Source organism: Rhinoderma darwinii, chromosome 4 (genome assembly GCF_050947455.1).
Source record: "Rhinoderma darwinii isolate aRhiDar2 chromosome 4, aRhiDar2.hap1, whole genome shotgun sequence".
In the NCBI taxonomy this organism is placed as follows: domain Eukaryota; kingdom Metazoa; phylum Chordata; class Amphibia; order Anura; family Rhinodermatidae; genus Rhinoderma; species Rhinoderma darwinii.
The window spans coordinates 289,829,526-289,851,043 of record NC_134690.1 but is presented as its reverse complement, the minus strand read 5'-3'; the positions used below and the strand labels follow the sequence as shown (position 1 = coordinate 289,851,043).

At 42.4% G+C, this 21,518-nt stretch overlaps 1 protein-coding gene across 4 annotated transcripts in view; it reads left to right on the top strand.

Annotated features, from left to right (window-relative positions):
- The window catches only part of TBP (TATA-box binding protein), a 99,370-nt gene that overhangs the window by 63,579 nt on the left and 14,273 nt on the right, over window positions 1-21,518 (top strand). For 3 of the 4 annotated variants that reach the window (XM_075862589.1, XM_075862587.1, XM_075862590.1), the window contains exons 4-6: window positions 871-958; window positions 13,601-13,692; window positions 18,057-18,224. In XM_075862589.1, the coding sequence (XP_075718704.1) occupies window positions 871-958; window positions 13,601-13,692; window positions 18,057-18,224 (348 nt within the window). The remainder of the gene's footprint in view (window positions 1-870; window positions 959-13,600; window positions 13,693-18,056; window positions 18,225-21,518) is intronic. The other variant, XM_075862591.1, reaches the window with a different exon arrangement.

Sequence of the window (21,518 nt, the reverse complement as noted above, 5' to 3'; positions counted from 1 at the left end):
TAGCTGACATGTATGTCCCCCCCCCCCCCTTCTAATGTAACGAACATGAAAACAGGATTTTTTGAGTACCCATTGTAAAATCCTTTCCTGGTAATTGTGGGACACCGCTGCCACCCGTTGTTGTTGTTGTTGGTTTTTTCAAGGCTTTTTGGTCATGGCTGTCCGTTTTAGGGATTCTCCTCTAGTGTTTGACATACCTCTTACCTTGTATCTGCTTCTAATGCTTGCGCACAGGCTGAATAGCTCAGTGTCTGCAAGCAGGGTATATCCTGTAGGAGGCCCACTTCTTTATTTTTTTTATTTTTTTATTTCTTAGTGTCAAGCCTCTAGTGGCAACAGCATATACCCTCTGTCTGTCGCCTGCCCTACGCCCAATGAACAGGACAAGAGAAGTATTTTACTGTGAGTACTCCCCCCAAAACCCCCCCCCCCCCCGCACCCCTACCTGTTTCACCGCACAAAGATATTTCTCAGTGCATTATATGGTAAAATAAATGGTCCCGTGAAACTACAACTCCTGCAAAAAACGAGCCCTCATACGGCCATATCGATTGAAAAATAAACGTTATGGCTTTTCAAAGGTGGGAAGGGTTAAGCGAAAATGAAAAATAAAAATGGCTGCAGAGGGAATTGTTTTTTTCTGCAAACCACCTAACCTTGTGTGTGTGATGGGTAAACTCCAAGATACCAGGAATGAGGGTCTTGCGTGGGCTCTGATCCTTTGCACTATATTCTATACAAAGTATCACATTTTATGCTAGTTTTTTAGCGTTCAGTAAGGATATTGCACAACTGTCAATATGGGCTGTAGTTTGTTATCCCCCATGGATACGTTTTATGATTTTATAATTGTGGTTATCTTTCCTCTAGAAATATTGTGTCCACAGTAAATCTTGGCTGCAAATTGGACTTAAAAACAATTGCACTTAGAGCTCGAAATGCTGAATATAATCCAAAGGTAGGACTGAAATTGTTCTGTTAGTAACCAATAGAAAACTGTCAGTGTATTATGAAATTATTGTTTTGTCAAGAAATATTCTAGTACTTACGGCAAAGTTTTTATTGTATTATAGGTCTTTTGGAAATCTTTTGTGTTTTATCCAGTATGCTGTTTATTCCAAAAGGGGCTCCTCTCCATAAGATTCTATTATAATGTAAACCTATTGGGGCACGTTTATAGGAAAAGTAGTATTTTTATTTAGCTAAGTTAAAGGGGTTGTCTAGTCCCTAAAAAAAAAAAAAAAATTGATCACCTATCCTCAGGATAGGCCATCAATTTCTGATAGGTCAGGGTCCGACTCTTGGTACCCCACTGATCAGCTCTGAAATTTTACATTTTACTTTTTTTTTTTTTGTAAATGATTATGGGATTCACTGGTGTAATATGAGTAAAATATAACATTTATTTATAACTCTCTAAAAACAGGGGTACAATCACCACTGTGAAAAAGCCCCACCGTGTGTATAAAAACGTATTAAATAATAAACACGGAGTTCTAATTCAATTATGAACCTCCTATAGCTCAGTGTTCAACAAGAATATCAATACGGAATCAGCATTTGAAAAATGGGCATAACAATAGTCTTGACCCTAATTCACACTAGAGTCCGTGATAACCGCACCGGAAGCTCCTAGTGTTGAGGTATACAAACAATGCTAGTGTTCCCAATGCTAAAAAATTCCTATTCACAACCGACCCATGATAAATGATTATGGGGCAACCATCTTGCTTGTGCTGTGAGTTGCCGTTCAGAGATTTTGCTTTACAGTAGCCACATGGAAGTTTGGAAACTCGAATTGACTCATTTCTATGGGATAGTTTGTGTACATGCTCTGTGACCAGTCACACTCAACCACTGAAACAGTCAGTCCTGCGGACCTGACGGGTACAGGATTCAACCTAAGATACATCTGTTCTTTTTGAGACACAGCTGCTCTGTATTCTGTATAAAGTAAAGAATTTTTAATAAAAACTCAAAGTTGCAAAACACAGACTGACCTTTTTGCTTTCAAAAGTTTACATAGCCTTTAAGATTCTCCTAAACTTCTGTCCCTAAAATTGTTACTGGATTATTCTTTGCTAATTACAGTACCCCCTCCCATTGTAGTTTGTTGTGGTTAACACCTTAACTACTGTCCACTCTTTTGATGCAGGCGGTGCAAGTTCGGGGTCTTGTAAGGGGAGCGGTTAATAGCTCCTGTATTAAGTGAATACTGCTGGGATTTGTAGGAAACTCCAACCCCAGCTGTGTAACCCTTCGATCACCACGGTCCATGACTGCAGCTTGATCAAAGGGGTCTCCCCTCTACAATAGTGTCATCGAAAATCCTGGGCAGTCAGCCCTAGGGACCCTGATAGGACTTCATTATGTAGCAAAGAAGTATTCAGCACACAAGTTAGTGATTTTTGAAAATCTTTAATTTTATTTAATCAATCGTTGATGCCAGAGGTTTAGTGCGACGTTTCGGTCGTAATTTAGACCATCAGGCACTTATTCCTCCTGGTGTCTGGTTTATCCAGTCGTTGGCGCTATGTCTTTCAATGGCGGCTAACCGCTGTTTTTGGGCCTTGTGCGCTCTGAACTACTTACAGGACTTCATTATGTGTTGCCATAACAGCAGCCTATGTCAGTGACACAGTATAGTGTGCACACACACACGTTTAAAAATTATACTTTCATGGGATTAAAAAAAATAAAATAAATTATGAAGTCATTTAGCATACAATATATTTAAAGAGGCTCTGTCACCAGATTATAAATGCCCTATCTCCTACATAATCTGATCGGCGCTGTAATGTAGATAACAGTGGTTTTTATTTTGAAAAACGATCATTTTTGAGAAAGTTATGAGTAACTTTAGATTTATGGTAATTAATTTCTTAATGGACAATAGGGCGTGTTTTTACTTTTTACCATCTGGGCGTTGTGAAGAGAAGTGTATGACGCTGACCAATAGAGAAGAGATGCGCTACTCCGGAAGGTCACTTCCTTCGTTTATCGAACATGGGCTTCTATAGGAGAGATAATGTCCGTGTTGGGGTTACTAACAACATCTTCCATTCCAGCAGTCAGATGGGCCCAGGCGCACTCAAGAATTCTTCCTCCCTTCTGTCATGTTGGGACAAGAAGCAGGAATCTCTAAATCACAAGAGGATAATTCCTTTCAGGGTAAAATAATCTCTGATGTGGTGGACACAAGAAATACATTTATCAAGAGGTATCTTGTGGTCACAAAGGTACCCAGTAGCCATAACTACAGATGCCAGTCAGTCCGGATGGGGAGCCCATTTGGGTCAAAACATGGTACACCTTCATGGAACCTCTCTATCAAGAGCTTCATCAAACTTAAGAGAACTAACTGCGGTCTGGGAAGCTCTGAAAGCCTTAGAAAGTCTACTAAAGGGCAAAGACATCCGGATATTTTCAGACAATGTCTCTACAGTAGCATACCTGAACAAAAAAGGAGGAACGAGAAGCCGGCTCCTTTGTCAGGTATCAGAACAAATCTTTATCTGGGCCGAGCAAAATGATCTGTCTCTGCTATACATCTAAGAGAAACAGAAAATTAGGTAGCAGACCACCTGAGCAGACAGACCTTATTTACAGGGGGTGGTGTTTAAATCTGCAGATATACAAAGAACTTATCAAAAGATGGGTACAGCCGGAGATAGATCGGTTCGCAGACGGGAAGAACAGGAAGGTTAAAGAGGCTCTGTCACCAGATTTTCAAACCCCTATCTCCTATTGCAGCAGATCGGCGATGCAATGTAGATAACAGTAACGTTTTGTTTTTTTTCAAAAACGAGCATTTTTGGCCAAGTTATGACCATTTTTATATTTATGCAAATGAGCCTTAAGTACAACTGGGCGTTTTTAAAGTTATGTCCAAGTGGGCGTGTATTGTGTTCGTTACATCTGGGCGTTTTTACTTGTTTTACTAGCTGGGCGTTGTGAATAGAAGTGTATGATGCTGACGAATCAGCATCATCCACTTCTCTTCGTTACCACCCAGCTTCTGGCAGTTCAGACACACAGCGTGTCCTCGCTCATCCGACGCAATGAAGTTCCTGTGGGAGGAAGTGAGTGACGTCACAGCGTCATCTTGCGAGGACACGCTGTGTGTCTGTGCACTGCCAGAAGCTGGGTGGTAACGAAGAGAAGTGGATGATGCTGATTTGTCAGCATCATACACTTCCATTCACAACGCCCAGCTAGTAAAACCTGTAAAAATGGCCAGATGTACACACAATACACGCCCACTTGGACATAACTTTAAACACGCCCAGTTGTACTTAAGAAAGGCTAATTTGCATAAATATAAAAATGGTCATAACTTGGCTAAAAATGCTAGTTTTTGAAAAAAAAACAACGTTATTATTATCTACAGTGCAGCGCCGATCTGCTGCAATAGGAGATAGGGGTTTGAAAATCTGGTGACGGAGCCTCTAAGTTCTTTTCCCTGTTTCACAAAGACAATCTATCAGGAGTAGATGCCCCGTCAACCTTGGAGTGGCAAACTCCTATATGTCATTCCTCCATTCCCTCTCATCCTCAGGGTACTGAAGAAGGTGTTGTAGGACAAAGCGACGGTTATTCTAAAAGCCCCATATTGGCCCAAGACGTCAAGGTTTTTACTATTGCTCTGGCTGTCTAAAGAAGCCCCATGGCAAGTAGTTCTCAGGCGAGACTATCTGTTCCAGGGTCCAATTCTTCACCCAGTGGTGAAGCAACTTCATCTTACAGCTTGGATGTTGAACAGAACATGTTGATGGAAAAGGGCCTCTCAAAAAAAACGTGGTAGATACCTTCTTGAAGAGCAGGAAAAAGGTCCCCTCCAAAATTTGCCACAGAGTTTGGAGAACATAACTCTCCTTCCTGAAGCAAACCTCTTCAACAGATTTTTTTTTCTCCAAACCAGGATATCCACTATCCTGGATTTTCTTCAGTCAGGACTTGACTTAGGCTTAAATAGGCTCTGTCACCACATTATAAGTGCCCTATCTCCTACATAATGTGATCGACACTGTAATGTAGAGCACAACAGTAGTTTTTATTTAGAAAAACTATACATTTTGACAGTTATGGCCTATTTTAGATTTATGCTAATGACTTTCTTAATAGACAACTTGGCGTGTTTTTACTTTTTGACCAAGTGGGCGTTGTGGAGAGAAGTGTATGACGCTGACCCATCAGCGTCATACTTCTCGCCATTCATGTACTCCGCACATAGTGATCTTGCGAGATCACTATGTGCTGTCACTTTCACATCAACTTTACTGAAGTGTCTTGAGACTGAGTGTCCCGAAGTGTCGGGATTGTGAATAGGCATCGCGTCCTGGCTGGAGGTGATGTCTATTCACTCTCAAGACACTTCAGTAACGTTAATGTGTGAGTAAGTGACAGCACATCATGATCTCGCAAGATCACTATGTGTTGAGTACATGAATGGAGAGAACATTGATTGGTCAGCGTCATACACTTTTCTCTTTACAACGCCCACTTGGTCAAAAAGTAAAAACACGCCCAGTTGTCTATTAAGAAAGTCATTATCATTAATCTAAAGTAGGTCATAACTCCGTCAAAATTGATCGTTTTTCTAAATAAAAACCACTGCTGTGATCTACATTACAGCGCCGATCACGTTATGTAGGAGATAGGGCACTTATAATGAGGTGACAGGTCCTCTTTAAGAACCAGTACCTTGAAAGTCCATACTGCAGCCCTTCGTGCCTTCCTGGATCAGAGGCTAGCAGACATCTGTGGGTGAAGAGATTCTTCAGAGCATCTTCTCGTATGGATCCAATTGTTTCCAGAGTCCCTCCTTGGGATCTGAATTTCGTACTGACCTCACTTACCAGACATCATTTTGAACCAATTCAGGATGCTTCCTTGAAATTCCTAACCCTGAAGACTGTTTTTCTTCTAGCAATAACATCTGCTCTGAGAGTTGGATAAATACAATCCTTCTGATCCTCTCCTTACTATTTAAACATCCTGGAAGATAGTATCATTCTAAAGCCCTTACCATATTTTCTTCCAAAGGTAGTGTCCAAATTTCATTGTCCGCAAGAGATATTCCTTTCCTTCTTTCTGCTCTTCCCCCTAAGAATGAAAAGGAGGTGCAATTTCATACGTTGGATGTCAGATTTTGTTTTGTCTAGATATGGGGGGATACATCTTCTTTCAGATGTCAGGAGCAATTGTTCATTCAGTTCCACGGCATAAATCGAGGTCACAAGGCACGCAAGATTTCTATTTCAAGATGGATCAAGGAAGCCATTCCCCATTCCTACAAAGTCATGGAGAAGTCTCTTCTTTTGATGCTTAAAGGGGTTGTCCTCTTTCTGAAAACCTATCCGGTGAATAGGTTATCAGTATATGATCGGTGCGTGTCCGACATCCAGACCCCGCACCGATCCGCAACTCCGGCTGCCTCCGTACACCAGATGTTTGGAACGAGATGCAGTAGTTGGAGCCAGAAGCAGCCATATATATGACCATATATATATATAGATATATATAGATCGGTCCGGGGGGGTCGGACACATACCGATCATATACTGATGACCTATGCGGTGGATAGGTCATCCGTTTTCAGATAGTGGAAAACCCCTTTTAAAGCTCATTGAACCAGAGCTGTTTCTACCCCCAGGGCTGAGAACGCTTCTGCCTCAATTGAGCAGATCTGTAAGGCTGCAACATGGTCTATTCCAAATACTTTTTTTTTTAAAACACTATAGATTGGATGTAATGTCCAGCCAAGACATTCGCTTTGGCCGTAAAGTTTTACAGGCCGTTGTCGTCGCCGTCCCCCCCAGGAAAAAAAAAATGTGTTAATATTCTTGGTGGTGCTGTCGTGGAGGGAAAATGATTATTACTTACTGGTAATTTGATTCTCCTTTTGAACCTCCATGACCGCACCAGGTTTTTTACCACCCTTTTACATAAATTTATTTGAATAATATTACAATTCTTAGCCTGTATGGTCTCAAGCCTCGGGTATTAACTGGAGAAAGTAAAGAAGTGGGGAAATTTAAACTGAAAACTGCTTCCTGTTCCTTTGGAGGCGGGCAATCCCTCCTGGTGGTGCTGTACCGCTAAGTAATAATAATTTTTCTCCCGGTTTAAACTATATCTGCATCTTCAGAATGCTGATACAGTTGAATCCAATGGTAGAGCAGGGGACCCTAGGAACTGAGTTAGGTGAGTATGTATAATTTTATCCGGTACAATTGGGGGCAGTGTTGGGGGAATTATACATCGAGGGGGCAGCTATGGGGTGCTTTATACTGTGTGGGGTTCAGCTATGGGGGCATTATACTGCGTGGAAGTCAGTTATGGGGGTGTTATACTATGTGGCATGTATGGGGGCATTATGCTGTGGGGTTGGCAGTTATGGGGGGCATTATAATGTGTGGAAGCAGCTATGGGGCTTTGTATTCTAATGTGTGGGGGCTTTGTGTTATATACAGCAGGCTCAGGGGATAAATATTAATTCGATGGTGTAGCATGCAAATAGGGGGCATGGTATGTAAAAAGGTGTGGACTAAACCGTTCAATAATCGTAATGGAGCTTACATGTTCAATTAATCGTGATTTTGTTTTAGGTCATAATCGCCCATACCTACTACATATAAATGAAAAGCCTACACATATTAGGTATCTCCATTATGGTAAATACCAAAATAATTAAAGGGTAACTAGACTTTTAAAAAAAGCACTGGAGCCCCCACCTATCGCTAAAACAAAGCGGCAGAAGTTAGGCTGAGCGCCTTTGCTGCTTTGTTTCAGCAAACGGTGTTGTTTAACGGTCAAATGTTTAACAGGTTTGGGTTTAGTTTAGCGTAAAATGTGAACGGGATAAAAAATAAACTATGCTGAAAATGCTGTTCTCTATATTTACGCCGCAGATACAAATGATATAATTTACAAAGTGACTCAATTTTTTTTTTGTCCCCCCCCCCCCCACACAAAATGGAAAAAAATACCAATTTCTCCTGCATAAAACAAAACCTAGTCAATGAAAAACAATAAAAATTATGGCTGCTGAAAGGGGTAGAGGCAAAAATGTAGTTGGTCAGTAACCCCGTAACGACCGCCCATCTTTTGACAGCAGGTGGTGCAGGTGCTTCGCCTACAGCGACGTCTTTTGGTATCGCTGTAAAAGAGGCTGATGAGCGCTCCTGTGAACGCTCATCCTCCTAAGCAGGAGTAAGTAATTGCTCCTGAACTTAGAGCAGGCTCCTGAATACAGCTGGGATCGGAATACATTCTGAACCCAGCAGTTTAACCCTTTGATTGCAGCTGTCCGTGATCATGGCATGATCAAAGGGAACTACCCTCTTTGATGTCTCTGGAAACCTGGTGACGTGATTGAATATCAGGGAATCCCTCTGCAGTCAGCCCTGGGGACGTAGAAAAGGACCCCATGGCTGTCTGTACAGTTTGCCTGCTATTGGGACACACTATGTGCTGCCCTAACAGAAGCCTGTGTCATAGTGGCACAGTCTAATGTATTGGCATACAAGAGTATGCAAATACATTATAAGTATAAAATAGTTATCCCTGAGTTCACACAGAGTTTTTTTTGCAGGCTGAAAATCTGCCTCAAAATTCAGTTTGGAATTTTGAGGCAGATTTTGCTCTCCCTTCACGCCGTTTTTCGCCCGCGGGCGAAATACACATTCTTTGCCTCCCATTGAGGTTTATGGGCGGTCAGAGACTTAAACGCCAAAAGATAGGGCATGTCGCTCGTGGGAAAAAACTCCTCCGCCTCCCATTAAAATCAATGGGAGGCATTTTTGGCCATCTTTTTAAGCGTTTTCCGACACGGTTTCCCCGTCAAACGTGTAAAAAAAACAAAAACCTCTACGTGAACTGGCCCTAAATGGGATTAAAGTAAATAAATGTCCCCATGTTCGTTATTTTTAATAAAATATATTTTGTCCATACATAAAAACAAATAACCTACGCATTAGATATCTACACGACTGTAATAGCCTGAAGAATTAATTTAACAGGTTACCTAGCTTGAAACGTGAACAGGATAAAAAATAAGCAAAAAAACAATGACGAGAATCGCTTTTTCCTATTTTCACGCAGCCAGAATAAATGAGAACTTAAGTTCATTTTCTTTTACTCCCACAAAAACAAAATACAATTTCTGCTGCATAAAACAAGGCCTCATACAGCCACGTCAATGAAAAAAAAAAAGTTATGGCTGCTGAAAGGCAGAGGCACAAAAATTAAAAAAATTAGCTAGTCATTAAGGCCTTTTCAGGCCCTGCCATTAACCCCTTAACGCACCAGTACGTCCTGTATTGCAGTGCTTTAAGGCACCGAGACGCACTGGTGCGTTCTGGCTAACAGTCACCCTGTCAAAGGACAAGGTGACAGAACTGCGCCATCAACTGTTTGACAGTTGATTGGTCCCCTGCTGTCTTACTGTGCCAGTCTGCTGTGACTGACCAATCACAGCTCCTTGACAAGAAAACTGGGTTGTAAACATTGTTACGACGTCTGAACTGAACGTGAGGCGATCGGACATGTAACTGTGTGCCCACTTACCCCTTCCCGCAAAATCACGTACAGTTATGTGATGGGAGCTAGTGTGTTAGCGCCTTCCCACGTATCTGTACGTGATGGAGCTGGACCTGAGCCAGCGCCATCACTACTGGGTGTCTGCTGTATATTACAGCTGACACCCTGCTGTAACGGCCAGGATCGAAGCTAGCCTCAGACCCGACCGATATAAACCCTTAGATGCAGCGATCACTGCATCTAGGTGGTTAGATCGCACACAATGATTGCTAATGGCAACGATCGTCACCCACAGGGTATCGCAAACCTAACAATGGCCTCCTAGTATGGAAGCCTATTAGGCCTTGCTGGGAGGCGAAGCGTAATATGCTTGCTGTCAGTGAATAGCTGACAGCTATAATACACTGTACGATGTAGGTAGTGCAGTGTATTAGAAGAGCTATCAGGGCTTCATGCCTTCAAGTCCCATAGTGGGCCAAAAAAGGGAAAAAAAATGTTGTGAAAAGGTAAAAAAATAAATAAAATAAATAAGTTTCAAGTTAAAAAAAGTCGTCCCGCAAAAAGCAAGCCCTCATACAGCTGCATCGGCGTAAAAATAAAACCATTATGGCTCTTAAAACATGGCGACACACAAACAAATAATAAAGTATTTTTACTGTGTAAAAGTAGTAAAACATAAAAAATCTATATAAATTTGGTATCGCTACAATCGTAATGACTCACTGAATAAAGTTATTATGTCACTTGTACCAAACCGTAAACAACGTAAATCTAAGACGCAAAAAAAGGGTGGCGAAACGTATATTTGGTTTGTTCAATTACCACCTAAAAAAGTTAATAAAAGTTAATCCATTATATGTACCCCAAAATGGTGCTATTAAAAATACAACTTCTCACAAAAAACAAGACCTTATACAGCTATGTCGACGCAAAAATAAAATATATAGCTCTTGGAATGCGACGATGGAAAAACGTAAAAAAATAGCTTAGTCGTTAATGTCTAAAATAGGCTGGTCACTAAGGGCCATAGCATTTTTTTATTTGAATTTTTATTTTTTGCATCAACCATATGTGAGCTTGTTTTTTTCAGGACGAGATTACTTTTTCATTGGTACCATTTTAGGGTGCATTTAATTAGACTTTTTTTTTATTTATTTTAGGGGGGGGGGTGAAAAAAAAGAGGCTGCAGTATTTTTTTTTACGGTGTTCATGTGGTTTACGTAATGTTAACTGTTGTTCAAGCCGTTACAATTTACGGGGACACCATATGGTTTTTTTTTTGTTTTTTTTTTACTTTCACAAAAAACTTTTTTTTTTAGTCCCACTAGGGGACTTTACCGTGTGATCTCTTGATTGCTTATATAATTATTTGGTATACTCCGGTTACCAATTCATTACTGCATGTAAGTGTAAAAGTGACAGGCAGACTGTTAGGACGTGCCTACTTGTTAGGCCCCTGGCTACAATGGCGTTAGCCGTCTGCTAATGGATGACTGAGGGAGCTCTCACCAATTGTCAAACCGCTTAAATGCTGCAGTCGCTATTGACCGCGGCATTAAAGGGAATGTGTCGCAAATTAAACCTTTTTTTTTTTTAAGTGTCGTTACATATTTCTATTATATTTTTTACGTTTTTTGCTGTATTTTTTCCGTATGGTGGAAAGTATAAAAAATGAAATAATAATTTGACATGTTGGCCTCCAGGTTGAGCACTTCCCAGAATTACAGCAAGGTGAATAAGGCAAAGCAACCTGACTCACAGCTGCTGTAAATGTGGGAGGGAACCTCACCCCCCCTCTCACAAGCCAGGTAAAGGTGTCTTCAAATTGCTAAGCAGTGTCCGGCAGCCATATTGGGTGTGATTCTGCAGCTGGAAGAAGTTATAGGACACACCAAAAGGCTAAGTGTATGTTCAAACTCTTACTAAACAAAGGGAAAACCGATCCTGATTTTCAGCCATTTTTTAATCAAACTCGCGTTTTTTAACGGCCGTTTTTGGAGCTGTTTTTCTATAAATTCAATGAAAAACTGCTCCAAAAACGTCCCAAGAAGTGATGTGCACTTCATTTTGGTCGGGCGTCTTTTTACGTGCCGTTTTTGGAAAACTACCACGTAAAAAACGTTCTGTCGAACAGAATGCCGTATTTCCCATTGAAACCAATGGGCAGATGCTTGTAGGCGTTCTGCTTCCGATTTTTCAGCTGAAAACATTGTGTGTGAACGTACCCCTAGGGTATGTGCACACGCTAACTGCATTTACGTCTGAAATGACGGAGCTGTTTTTAGGCGAAAACAGCTCCGTCATTTCAGACGTAATTGCTCGTACTCGCGTTTAGCGAGGCGTCAATTACGGCCGTAATTTGGAGCTGTTCTTCATTGATTTCAATGAAAAACGGCTCAAATTACGTCCCAAGAAGTGTCCTGTATATAAGTGTCCTGCACTTCTTTGCCGAGGCTGTTATTTTACGTGCCGTCTTTTGACAGCGACGCGTAAAATGACAGGTCGTCGGCACAGTACGTCGACAAACCCATTCAAGTGAATGGGCAGATGTTTGCCGACGTATTGGAGCCGTCTTTTCAGGCGTAAATCGAGGCGTAAAACACCTCGTTTACGCCTGAAAATAGGTCGTGTGAACCCAGCCTTAGAATGATAAAAGTGAAGTGAATGACTTTTCAGTTGACCGGTTCACGCGCCGTGTATTTGACATGGTTTTTTTTTTTGCACATTTTACGTGCAAAAAAACAAATAAAAAAACGCTTGATTACACTTGATTTTGCGTGTTTGGGGGATGTGTGTGTGTGTTCTCGCCGCTGATTCTTCAAAACAGCTGATAAGCGGCTATGAAGTATCAGCGGCGCCCGTGCACACACGCACGGGAAAAGTCTTCAAGGGGTTGTCCAGGAAAACATGGCGCCGCACCTGTCCTCAGGTCGTGTGTGGTATTACAGCTCTGTCCTATTCACTTCAATGGAGGTGAACTGCAATACCAGACAAAACCTTAGGACAGGTGCGGCGCTGTGTCTCCAATCCGGACACCCCTTCTGTCCTGAGATGACCCGACGGGGGAGGCGGGTGTCAGAGCTACCCACCGCCATCACCGCAGACAGAACCACAACTACGGCATGAGGGCAGGGCTTGACCCCCGTCGGGGGTCACGAGAGCGGGGGTCTGTGAGGTAGAGAGTGGGACATGCAGAGACACACATCTTACCTGCAGTGCAGCTGGTCTTCAAGATGGCGCCTGCTCTCTCCCTGCAACCAGCTGCTCTGCTCTGTGTGACTCTGACCTGCGTCTGCGCAGGACAGAGCCATAGTGCAAAGTCAATGGGACGGCTCCTGTTCATTGACTCCTATGCACTGTAGCTGCCGTATTCCATCTCTGTATGTGTCGTTAATCGACACACACAGAGATGAAAAACAAAATAGCAGCCCCCATAGTGAAGTAAAAGTTAGAAAAAAGTAAAAAACAAACACACACATAAATAAAAGATTTTATACTAAAACACTAAATGCAAATTGATATCCAAAATTTTTGTTCCGTGACACCTTTCCTTTAAATGGCTGGGTTAGGAGGCTTCTCCAATCCCAGCAATTGCAGCGGAAGATCAGCTGTCAGTCTGTCGATCAGTCACGTACATGCACTTCAGGATGCGAGAAATAGACCCTTCCCATGACGTACGTGGAGTTGAGAAAATCCGTTAAAGACTACATCTGAACTCCCGCCGTTTTCAATAGAAACAGAAGTCTAGGACGATTCCTTGAAAGTGCTCCTGTAAAAAAAAATATACAGAAAAACTGGTGCCACAGTTTTTGTTTTTTTCTTTCCCCTTTTTTCTAATTCTGTGGAAGTGAGGTGACCCTTGAACATACTCTTTAGATTATGCTGTGACTCTAGACACAGCCTTGAAAAACAACGGTTTTGATTTAGTCTTTAATTCAGGAGATAGACGTGTTCACCCAGTTTGGTCATCCCCACTGGATAACTCCACAACAATGCATCAGAATAACTTTATATTTTGTGAAGAAATATATAACGTTGCTTTTCTTCTTCCTTCTAGCGTTTTGCTGCTGTAATTATGAGGATAAGAGAACCACGTACCACAGCGCTTATATTTAGCTCGGGTAAAATGGTTTGCACAGGAGCTAAAAGGCAAGTATCCTCTTTACTGATGATTGTGATTTGTTGTAATTTGGCGTAAAAATAAATTGTTTGCGAGGCATTCTATGTAACAGGTCAGACCTTACAGATCCTTCACCTTGACAAAGAGATGGATGCGTGGGTTGTAAGATCTATTTCATTTTTTCCAATTTTCGTCAGGATTTCAAAATTAATGGCCTGTACTTCGGAGAGGCCATCAATATTAGATTGGTAAAGTTCCGACTCTCAGCACCCCTACGATCAGCAGTTTAATCCCTACCCGCACCACGACGTAATGCGGGCTGTGGTGCGGGCTGTGATGTTTGGAGCGGCCTCACCCGTTTGAACCTGCTCAGTATGCAGCGGATGTCAGCTGTGTATTACAGCTGACACCCGGACGAACCGCCAAGAACATCGATCGCGCTGCTCCTGACCGTTTAACCCCTTCAATGCTTTGCTCTATCGCTACATCTAAGATGTTAGAAAGAGGGGGCGCCCCCAAAACGCGATGGGGGGGGGGTGCCTATGGTTGTCATGGCAGCTCAGGGGCCTAATGAAGGCCCCCAGGACTGCCTTTCTTCATCTCCTGTTAAAGAGGCTCTGTCACCAGATTTTGCAACCCCTATCTGATATTGCAGCAGATAGGCGCTGCAATGTAGATTACAGTAACGTTTTTATTTTTAAAAAACAAGCATTTTTGGCCAAGTTATGACCATTTTTGTATTTATGCAAATGAGGCTTGCAAAAGTACAACTGGACGTGTTTAAAGTAAAAGTACAACTGGGCGTGTATTATGTGCGTACATCGGGGCGTTTTTACTACTTTTACTAGCTGGGCGTTCTGACGAGAAGTATCATCCACTTCTCTTCAGAACGCCCAGCTTCTGGCAGTGCAGACACAGCCGTGTTCTCGAGAGATCACGCTGTGACGTCACTTACAGGTCCTGCATCGTGTCGGACGAGAGAGGACACCGGCACCAGAGGCTACAGTTGATTCTGCAGCAGCATCAGCGTTTTCAGGTAAGTAGCTACATCGACTTACCTGCAAACGCCGATGCTGCTGCAGAATCAACTGTAGCCTCTGGTGCCGATGTGTCCTCGCTCGTCCGACACGATGCAGGACCTGTAAGTGACGTCACAGCGTGATCTCTCGAACACGGCTGTGTCTGCACTGCCAGAAGCTGGGCGTTCTGAAGAGAAGTGGATGATACTTCTCGTCAGAACGCCCAGCTAGTAAAAGTAGTAAAAACGCCCCGATGTACGCACATAATACACGCCCACTTGGACTTTTACTGTAAACACGCCCACTTGGACTTTAGCAAGCCTCATTTGCATAAATACAAAAATGGTCATAACTTGGCCAAAAATGCTCGTTTTTTAAAAATAAAAACATTACTGTAATCTACATTGCAGCGCCTATCTGCTGAAATAGCAGATAGGGGTTGCAAAATCTGGTGACAGAGCCTCTTTAAACCCTTTGGTGGTGTAAAAAAAATTCCAGAATCGCAGTTTTTTTGGTCACTTCGTATCCCACAAAAAATTAAGTGATCAAAAAGTCTGATGTAGCCCCAAATGTTTACCAATAGAAGGTACAGCTCGCCCTGCAAAAAATAAGTCCTTATACAGCTCAATCGACGGAAATATAGACGTGATGGTTCTCAGAATGTGGCAACAAATTGTATTTTTAACAATTAGTTCCTTCCGCGTAAAACCTAAAAACTATATAAATTTGGTGTCGCTATAATCGTATTGACCACCAGAATAGAGTTAACATGCCACTTTTACCATACGGTGAAAGCCGTAAAAACGAAACCCCTCAAAATATTGCGGAATCTGTTTTTTTCCTATACCACCCCACAGATTTTTAATTTTTTTATATCTTCCTGATGCACTATGTGGTACAATAAATGGTGTCGTGAAAAACCAACTCGTGTCGCAAAAAACAAGCCTCATATGGCTGTGTTGACGAAAAATGAAAAAAAAAAAGCTATGGCTATTGGAAGTTAAAGAGGATATAATGGAAACGAAAATCTAAATAATGGCTGTGACTGGAAAGGGGTAAATGGACTGCTGCGCTCCCACTTGACTGGGACAGCGCTGTAATACCTTGCACAGCTGCTATGAAAGTAACAGTGTGTGTTTACCCCGGGTTCGTACTTGCAATGAAAATACTGCAGTGCTCATGCAAGCCCTTGGGCCACTTCGAACTGCTGAGCAGCGAGTGCCAAGTGTCGGAACCCCACGGATCTGATATTGATGGCCTATTTAGGCCATCAATTTTGAATTCTTGTATAATCCAGACAAAATAATGCAGGTGCTAAGATATATCTATGTTTATAGCTTGAATATTTATTACATAAACAAGACAAGTTTGAACAGCACATTCCAAAAAAATGTGTATACAGGTGCAAGAACGCCTATGACTGCAAATTTATACAGCGCATAAGAAAATGGGGACCGCACACTGCGAACACTAATGTCACCTGATCCACTAAATATAAATAAATATGCATTACTGACAAATCTACTTATAATAGTGGGGGTTCTTAGCGCACGTTTTGAGCAAATAGTGTGAGCCCACCTGCCACGACAAGGCGACCTCTATGAGGTGGGCTCACACAATTTGAATATATATATATATATATATATATATATATATATATATATATATATATATATATATATATATATTATATCCTATTCTATTTTTTTAAAATTATAATATAAAATTGCATAGCTGCTATATGTATTCTATTTGGGCTATGTTCACATCACAGTCAGTGTTCCTTTGAGGGGTTCCGTTGGAGGTTTCCGTTGGGTTAACCCCTCAGCGGCAAGCAAACGGAATCCTCTGCTTCAGTTTCCCTCACCATTGATATCGATAGTGACGGAAACCTAGCTAATGGTTTCCATCTCTCACCATTGTGACGGTTCCGTCATTTTCATGGAATCAATAGCGCAGTCGACTGCGCTATTGGTTCTGTCAAGAAGAATGGAACCGTCATAACGGTGACAGATGGACACCATTACCTAGGTTTCCGTCACCATCGATATCAATGGTGAGGGAAATGGAAGCGGAGGTATCCATTTGCCTTTCAGTTGAGGGGTTAACTTGACAGAAACCTCCGACTGAACCCCTCAACGGAAGGGCAACGGGGATGTGAATAGGCCCTTATAAATGTGAGGTTCTTACTGTGCGAGTTCACCTGCCACGACAATGCGAACCTTATACAGTGCGCCCCCACACTGAACATCATGCCTATATAATATAAGGCTTGCCTCTCTCCTGGCACTGAGCGCTACAAACCTTATATTTAGAAGTATGATCAATATAGCTGTTATGCAACCTAAAATAATAATAAAGATATATTGAATGTATATATCTAAGCCCCCGCAGTGTGCATCTGCACATTTCAGATTTCAAATAAACCATATTGTTTGAGATCTTGGATAACACCTTTAATCCTGTGACATATAAAAACCTTGTAAATACAAATTTACAGCCTGCATAGTTCACAGTTCTGCTGGGTTCCGGGGAACGGTCCCAATATCTATGCAGCGGTGGCTCTGGTGATTTTCATTCAGAGACGTGTCATCTCTTTCAGATTTCTGTGCAGTTAAATTGTCATACTTGTTTCTATTTTACTACATTTTGGGTTATAATTTCACACTTTTAACGGATCTCTACTTGATGTGATTGAGAACATTATTGGTTACATCTAGAGACAGGAAACATGTACAGACCTAATACGAAGGCCGGGTTTACAGCTGCGTTGGTATTTGTGGTGTTCTGCTCAGTCGGGTGAAGAACAACAAAAATAGCTGAAGCGCCAGATGTGTTGTACAACGGACACAATCGACACCTGACAACCCCTTTGACTTTAATAGGTTCAGTCGGAGTTCTGTGAGGTTGTCCATGTCTTTACCGCGAAAAATAGCGCAGCTTGCGTCTCCTATTGTTTCTGGCATTTTGAACAGGCCCTAAAAAAATGAATTATTTTTTTTTTTTTTTTCTTTTCATCGTAGTATATTAGAAACTTGAATAACTTTTTTTTTTCTTTTCTTCATCGTAGTATATTAGAAACTTGAATAACTTTTTTTTTTTCTTCATCGTAGTATATTAGAAACTTGAATAACTTTTTTTTTTTCTTTTCTTCATCGTAGTATATTAGAAACTTGAATAACTTTTTTTTTTTCTTTTCTTCATCGTAGTATATTAGAAACTTGAATAACTTTTTTTTTTTCTTTTCTTCATCGTAGTATATTAGAAACTTGAATAACTTTTTTTTTTTTGTCTTTACATCTGAAAATAATCTATAAACAAAGTCTGTTTTTTATTTTAACTCCTGGATGTTCATTGTCGTTTTTGTTTTTTAGTGAAGAACAGTCTCGGTTAGCAGCCAGAAAATATGCTCGAGTTGTACAGAAATTGGGATTTCCAGCAAAGTTTTTAGATTTTAAAATCCAAAATATGGTGGGGAGCTGCGATGTGAAGTTCCCAATCCGATTAGAAGGGCTGGTGCTTACACATCAACAGTTCAGCAGGTATACTACTATACATAGAAATCACAGCTGCAAATATTGCTGTAGAAATTTTTTATTGCACAACACTTCAGAAATATTCTTTCACTGAATTGTTTTGGCATATTCAAAACTTTTCGGAAATTCCGACCGAATTTGCTCTGTGCCAAATCCGTTACCCCCTCTATAGTCGTTGCCAAAGTGAGATCTCTTTCTGCTGCTTATAAGACCTCTTGGCCTTATTGCATTCTCTTATGTGCTGCTGATTTAGATATTGGAAATGATGAAAACTGTACCTAATAATAATATTGCCAGTGTTAGTGTATGCAGGGCCGGCACCAGGTTTATGCAGGCTCTTGGGCTATAGTCTCACTAGGGCCTTTTGCGATGTCACTCGTGGTATTAAAACTACATGCATTGTAGATATTGCCAAAGATTTCACCTGACCTTCATGCGGAAAATATTCAGCAGCATGCGGATGGGATTTGTTCAATCTAATCCACTTGCCTGCAACAGTCTTACTCTGCGTATTTTCCACCTGAAAATCTGGACGAAAAATCTGCAACATTTGTTTCCAAAGGATATACATGTGGTGTCATTTTACGCTACAGATTCGAACATCAGGAAATCTTTTACAAAACCTGCATCTTTGTTCTACAATGCAAACTGTGAAATTAGTGGCAAATCCACATCAAAATCTAAAGCATTCAATTTTCACAGCTGATTTGCTGCGGACCAATCTGTGGCGTGAAATTACGCCACGTGTGAATCCACCTAAAAGTTTCTTACTTGGCTGGACAAGCTGCACTGTTGGCTGCAGGCTGGGTAAGGGATGCATCTAAGCAAATCAATGCGTCTTTACATTTAGCGCTCAACATTCGCTGAACCGCGGGAACCTGTACTGCGCTGCAGCTTCATTGCGAGTCAAACAGCTTCTTATTTGCTCAGACTTAGGCCTCATGCACACGACCGTATTTTTTCCCACCCGTAAATACTGGCGTAAATACGGGTCCAGTGTCACACGTATTCGACCCGTTTTGCACCAGTATTTACGAACCCGTGCCCGTAAATATGAGTCCGGTGTCACCCGTATTCCACCTGTATTTACGGGCACGTTTTTGGCGGCAAAATAGCACTGCACTAATCGGCAGCCCCTTCTCTCGATCAGTGCAGGATAGAGAGAAGGGACAGCCCTTTCTGTAATAAAAGTTAAAGAAATTCATACTTACCCGGCCGTTGTCTTGGTGACGCGTCCCTCTCTTCACATCCAGCCCGACATCCCTGGATGACGCGGCAGTCCATGTGACCGCTGCAGCCTGTGATTGACCTGTGATTGGCGGCAGCGGTCACATGGCCTGAAACGTCATCCAGGACGTCGGGCCGGATGTCGAGAGGGACGCGTCACAAAGGCAACGGGCGGGAGACCGGACTGGAGGAAGCAGGAAGTTCTCGGTAAGTATGAACGTTTTTTATTTTTTACAAGTTTATACTGATCGGTAGTCACTGTCCAGGGTGCTGAAAGAGTTACTGCCGATCAGTTAACTCTTTCAGCTCCCTGGACAGTGACTATTTACTGACGTCTCTTAGCAACGCTGCCGTAATGACGGGTGCACACATGTAGCCACCCGTCATTACGAGAGCTCCATAGACTTCTATGGACTGTCCGTGCCGTTATTACGGCCTGAAATAGGACATGTTCTATCTTTTTCAACGGCACGGGCACCTTCCCGTGAGAAAACGTGAAGGCGCCCGTCGCCAATAGAAGTCTATGAGCCAGTTTTTACGGTCGTGTGCATGAGGCCTTAGTGACGTTTAAGCCGCCCACTTGCAAGCCTGGGCCCGGGACTCCGTGTTCTGCTGCTGGCCAATGTTTTTGGCCCGAGTGTAGCAGGAAACCCTTGGCTTTTTTGCTGCTATACCATTAAAAGCGCTGCCTTGCTCACCCTTAAAAAATATGCGCTGCCCGCCAGTTGCCCACTCCCCTGCAGTTGCTGCATGTTCTGCTCAAGCAGCAGCAAGGGACTAGAAGTGTGAACACCTGGCGGCCCCATAATGTCGAAGGATGAGCAGTGCATTTAATGGCAAGGAGGAAACCCAGGGTTTTCCTCTACATACGGCCTACTAAACCAAGTGGAGTGGGCAGACCACTCTTAATAGTGTAGTAAAATAAAGACCGATATTACTACCATACAGTGACCATGTAGTGGTAGATACCAGTTTTACACAAGTGCTCTGCAGACCGTATAATTGACTCATAGGTGACTCCTCAGATTGGAGTTGTTCACTCTTCTTTTTCTTCATCTGGCCCAGAATCCCATGGCAACTTATTCTACCCACGAGGCGATTCTGCAGAATTTGGTGCCATGCACAGTAACAGTGCTCCTCTCTGCCTCACACAATAATAGTGCCCCTTTAGGCCATGCACAGTAACAGTGCTCCTCTTAATGCCTCACACAATAATAGTGCCCCTTTAGGCCATGCACAGTAACAGTGCTCCTCTCTGCCTCACACAATAATAGTGCCCCTTTAGGCCATGCACAGTAACAGTGCTCCTCTTAATGCCTCACACAATAATAGTGCCCCTTTAGGCCATGCACAGTAACAGTGCTCCTCTCTGCCTCACACAATAATAGTGCCCCTTTAGGCCATGCACAGTAACAGTGCTCCTCTTAATGCCTCACACAATAATAGTGCCCCTTTAGGCCATACACAGTAACAGTGCTCCTCTTAATGCCTCACACAATAATAGTGCCCCTTTAGGCCATGCACAGTAATAGTGCTCCTCTCTGCCTCACACAATAATAGTGCCCCTTTAGGCCATGCACAGTAACAGTGCTCCTCTTAATGCCTCACACAATAATAGTGCCCCTTTAGGCCATGCCCAGTAACAGTGCTCCTCTCTGCCTCACACAATAATAGTGCCCCTTTAGGCCATGCACAGTAACAGTGCTCCTCTCTGCCTCACACAATAATAGTGCCCCTTTAGGCCATGCACAGTAACAGTGCTCCTCTTAATGCCTCACACAGTAATAGTGCCCCTTTGTTCTCCCTTCACAGTAATGCCTACCAATGTGCTCCCACACATTAACAATGTACCACTTTGTGCCCCTATATATTAGTTAGGTCCCTTTTGGGCCATATATAGTAGTTAGGCCCCCATTTGCGGCAATAAAAAAAAACCTTTCCTAACCCCGTTCTTTCGACGAGCAGATGGGTGCTCAGTCTGCTTCTTGCTGTCCCTGGCCCGGCGCAGTGACGTCATCACGTCACCTGAGCTGGGACGCTGACACGATCTGCGTATTTCCAACCTCTAGTAGA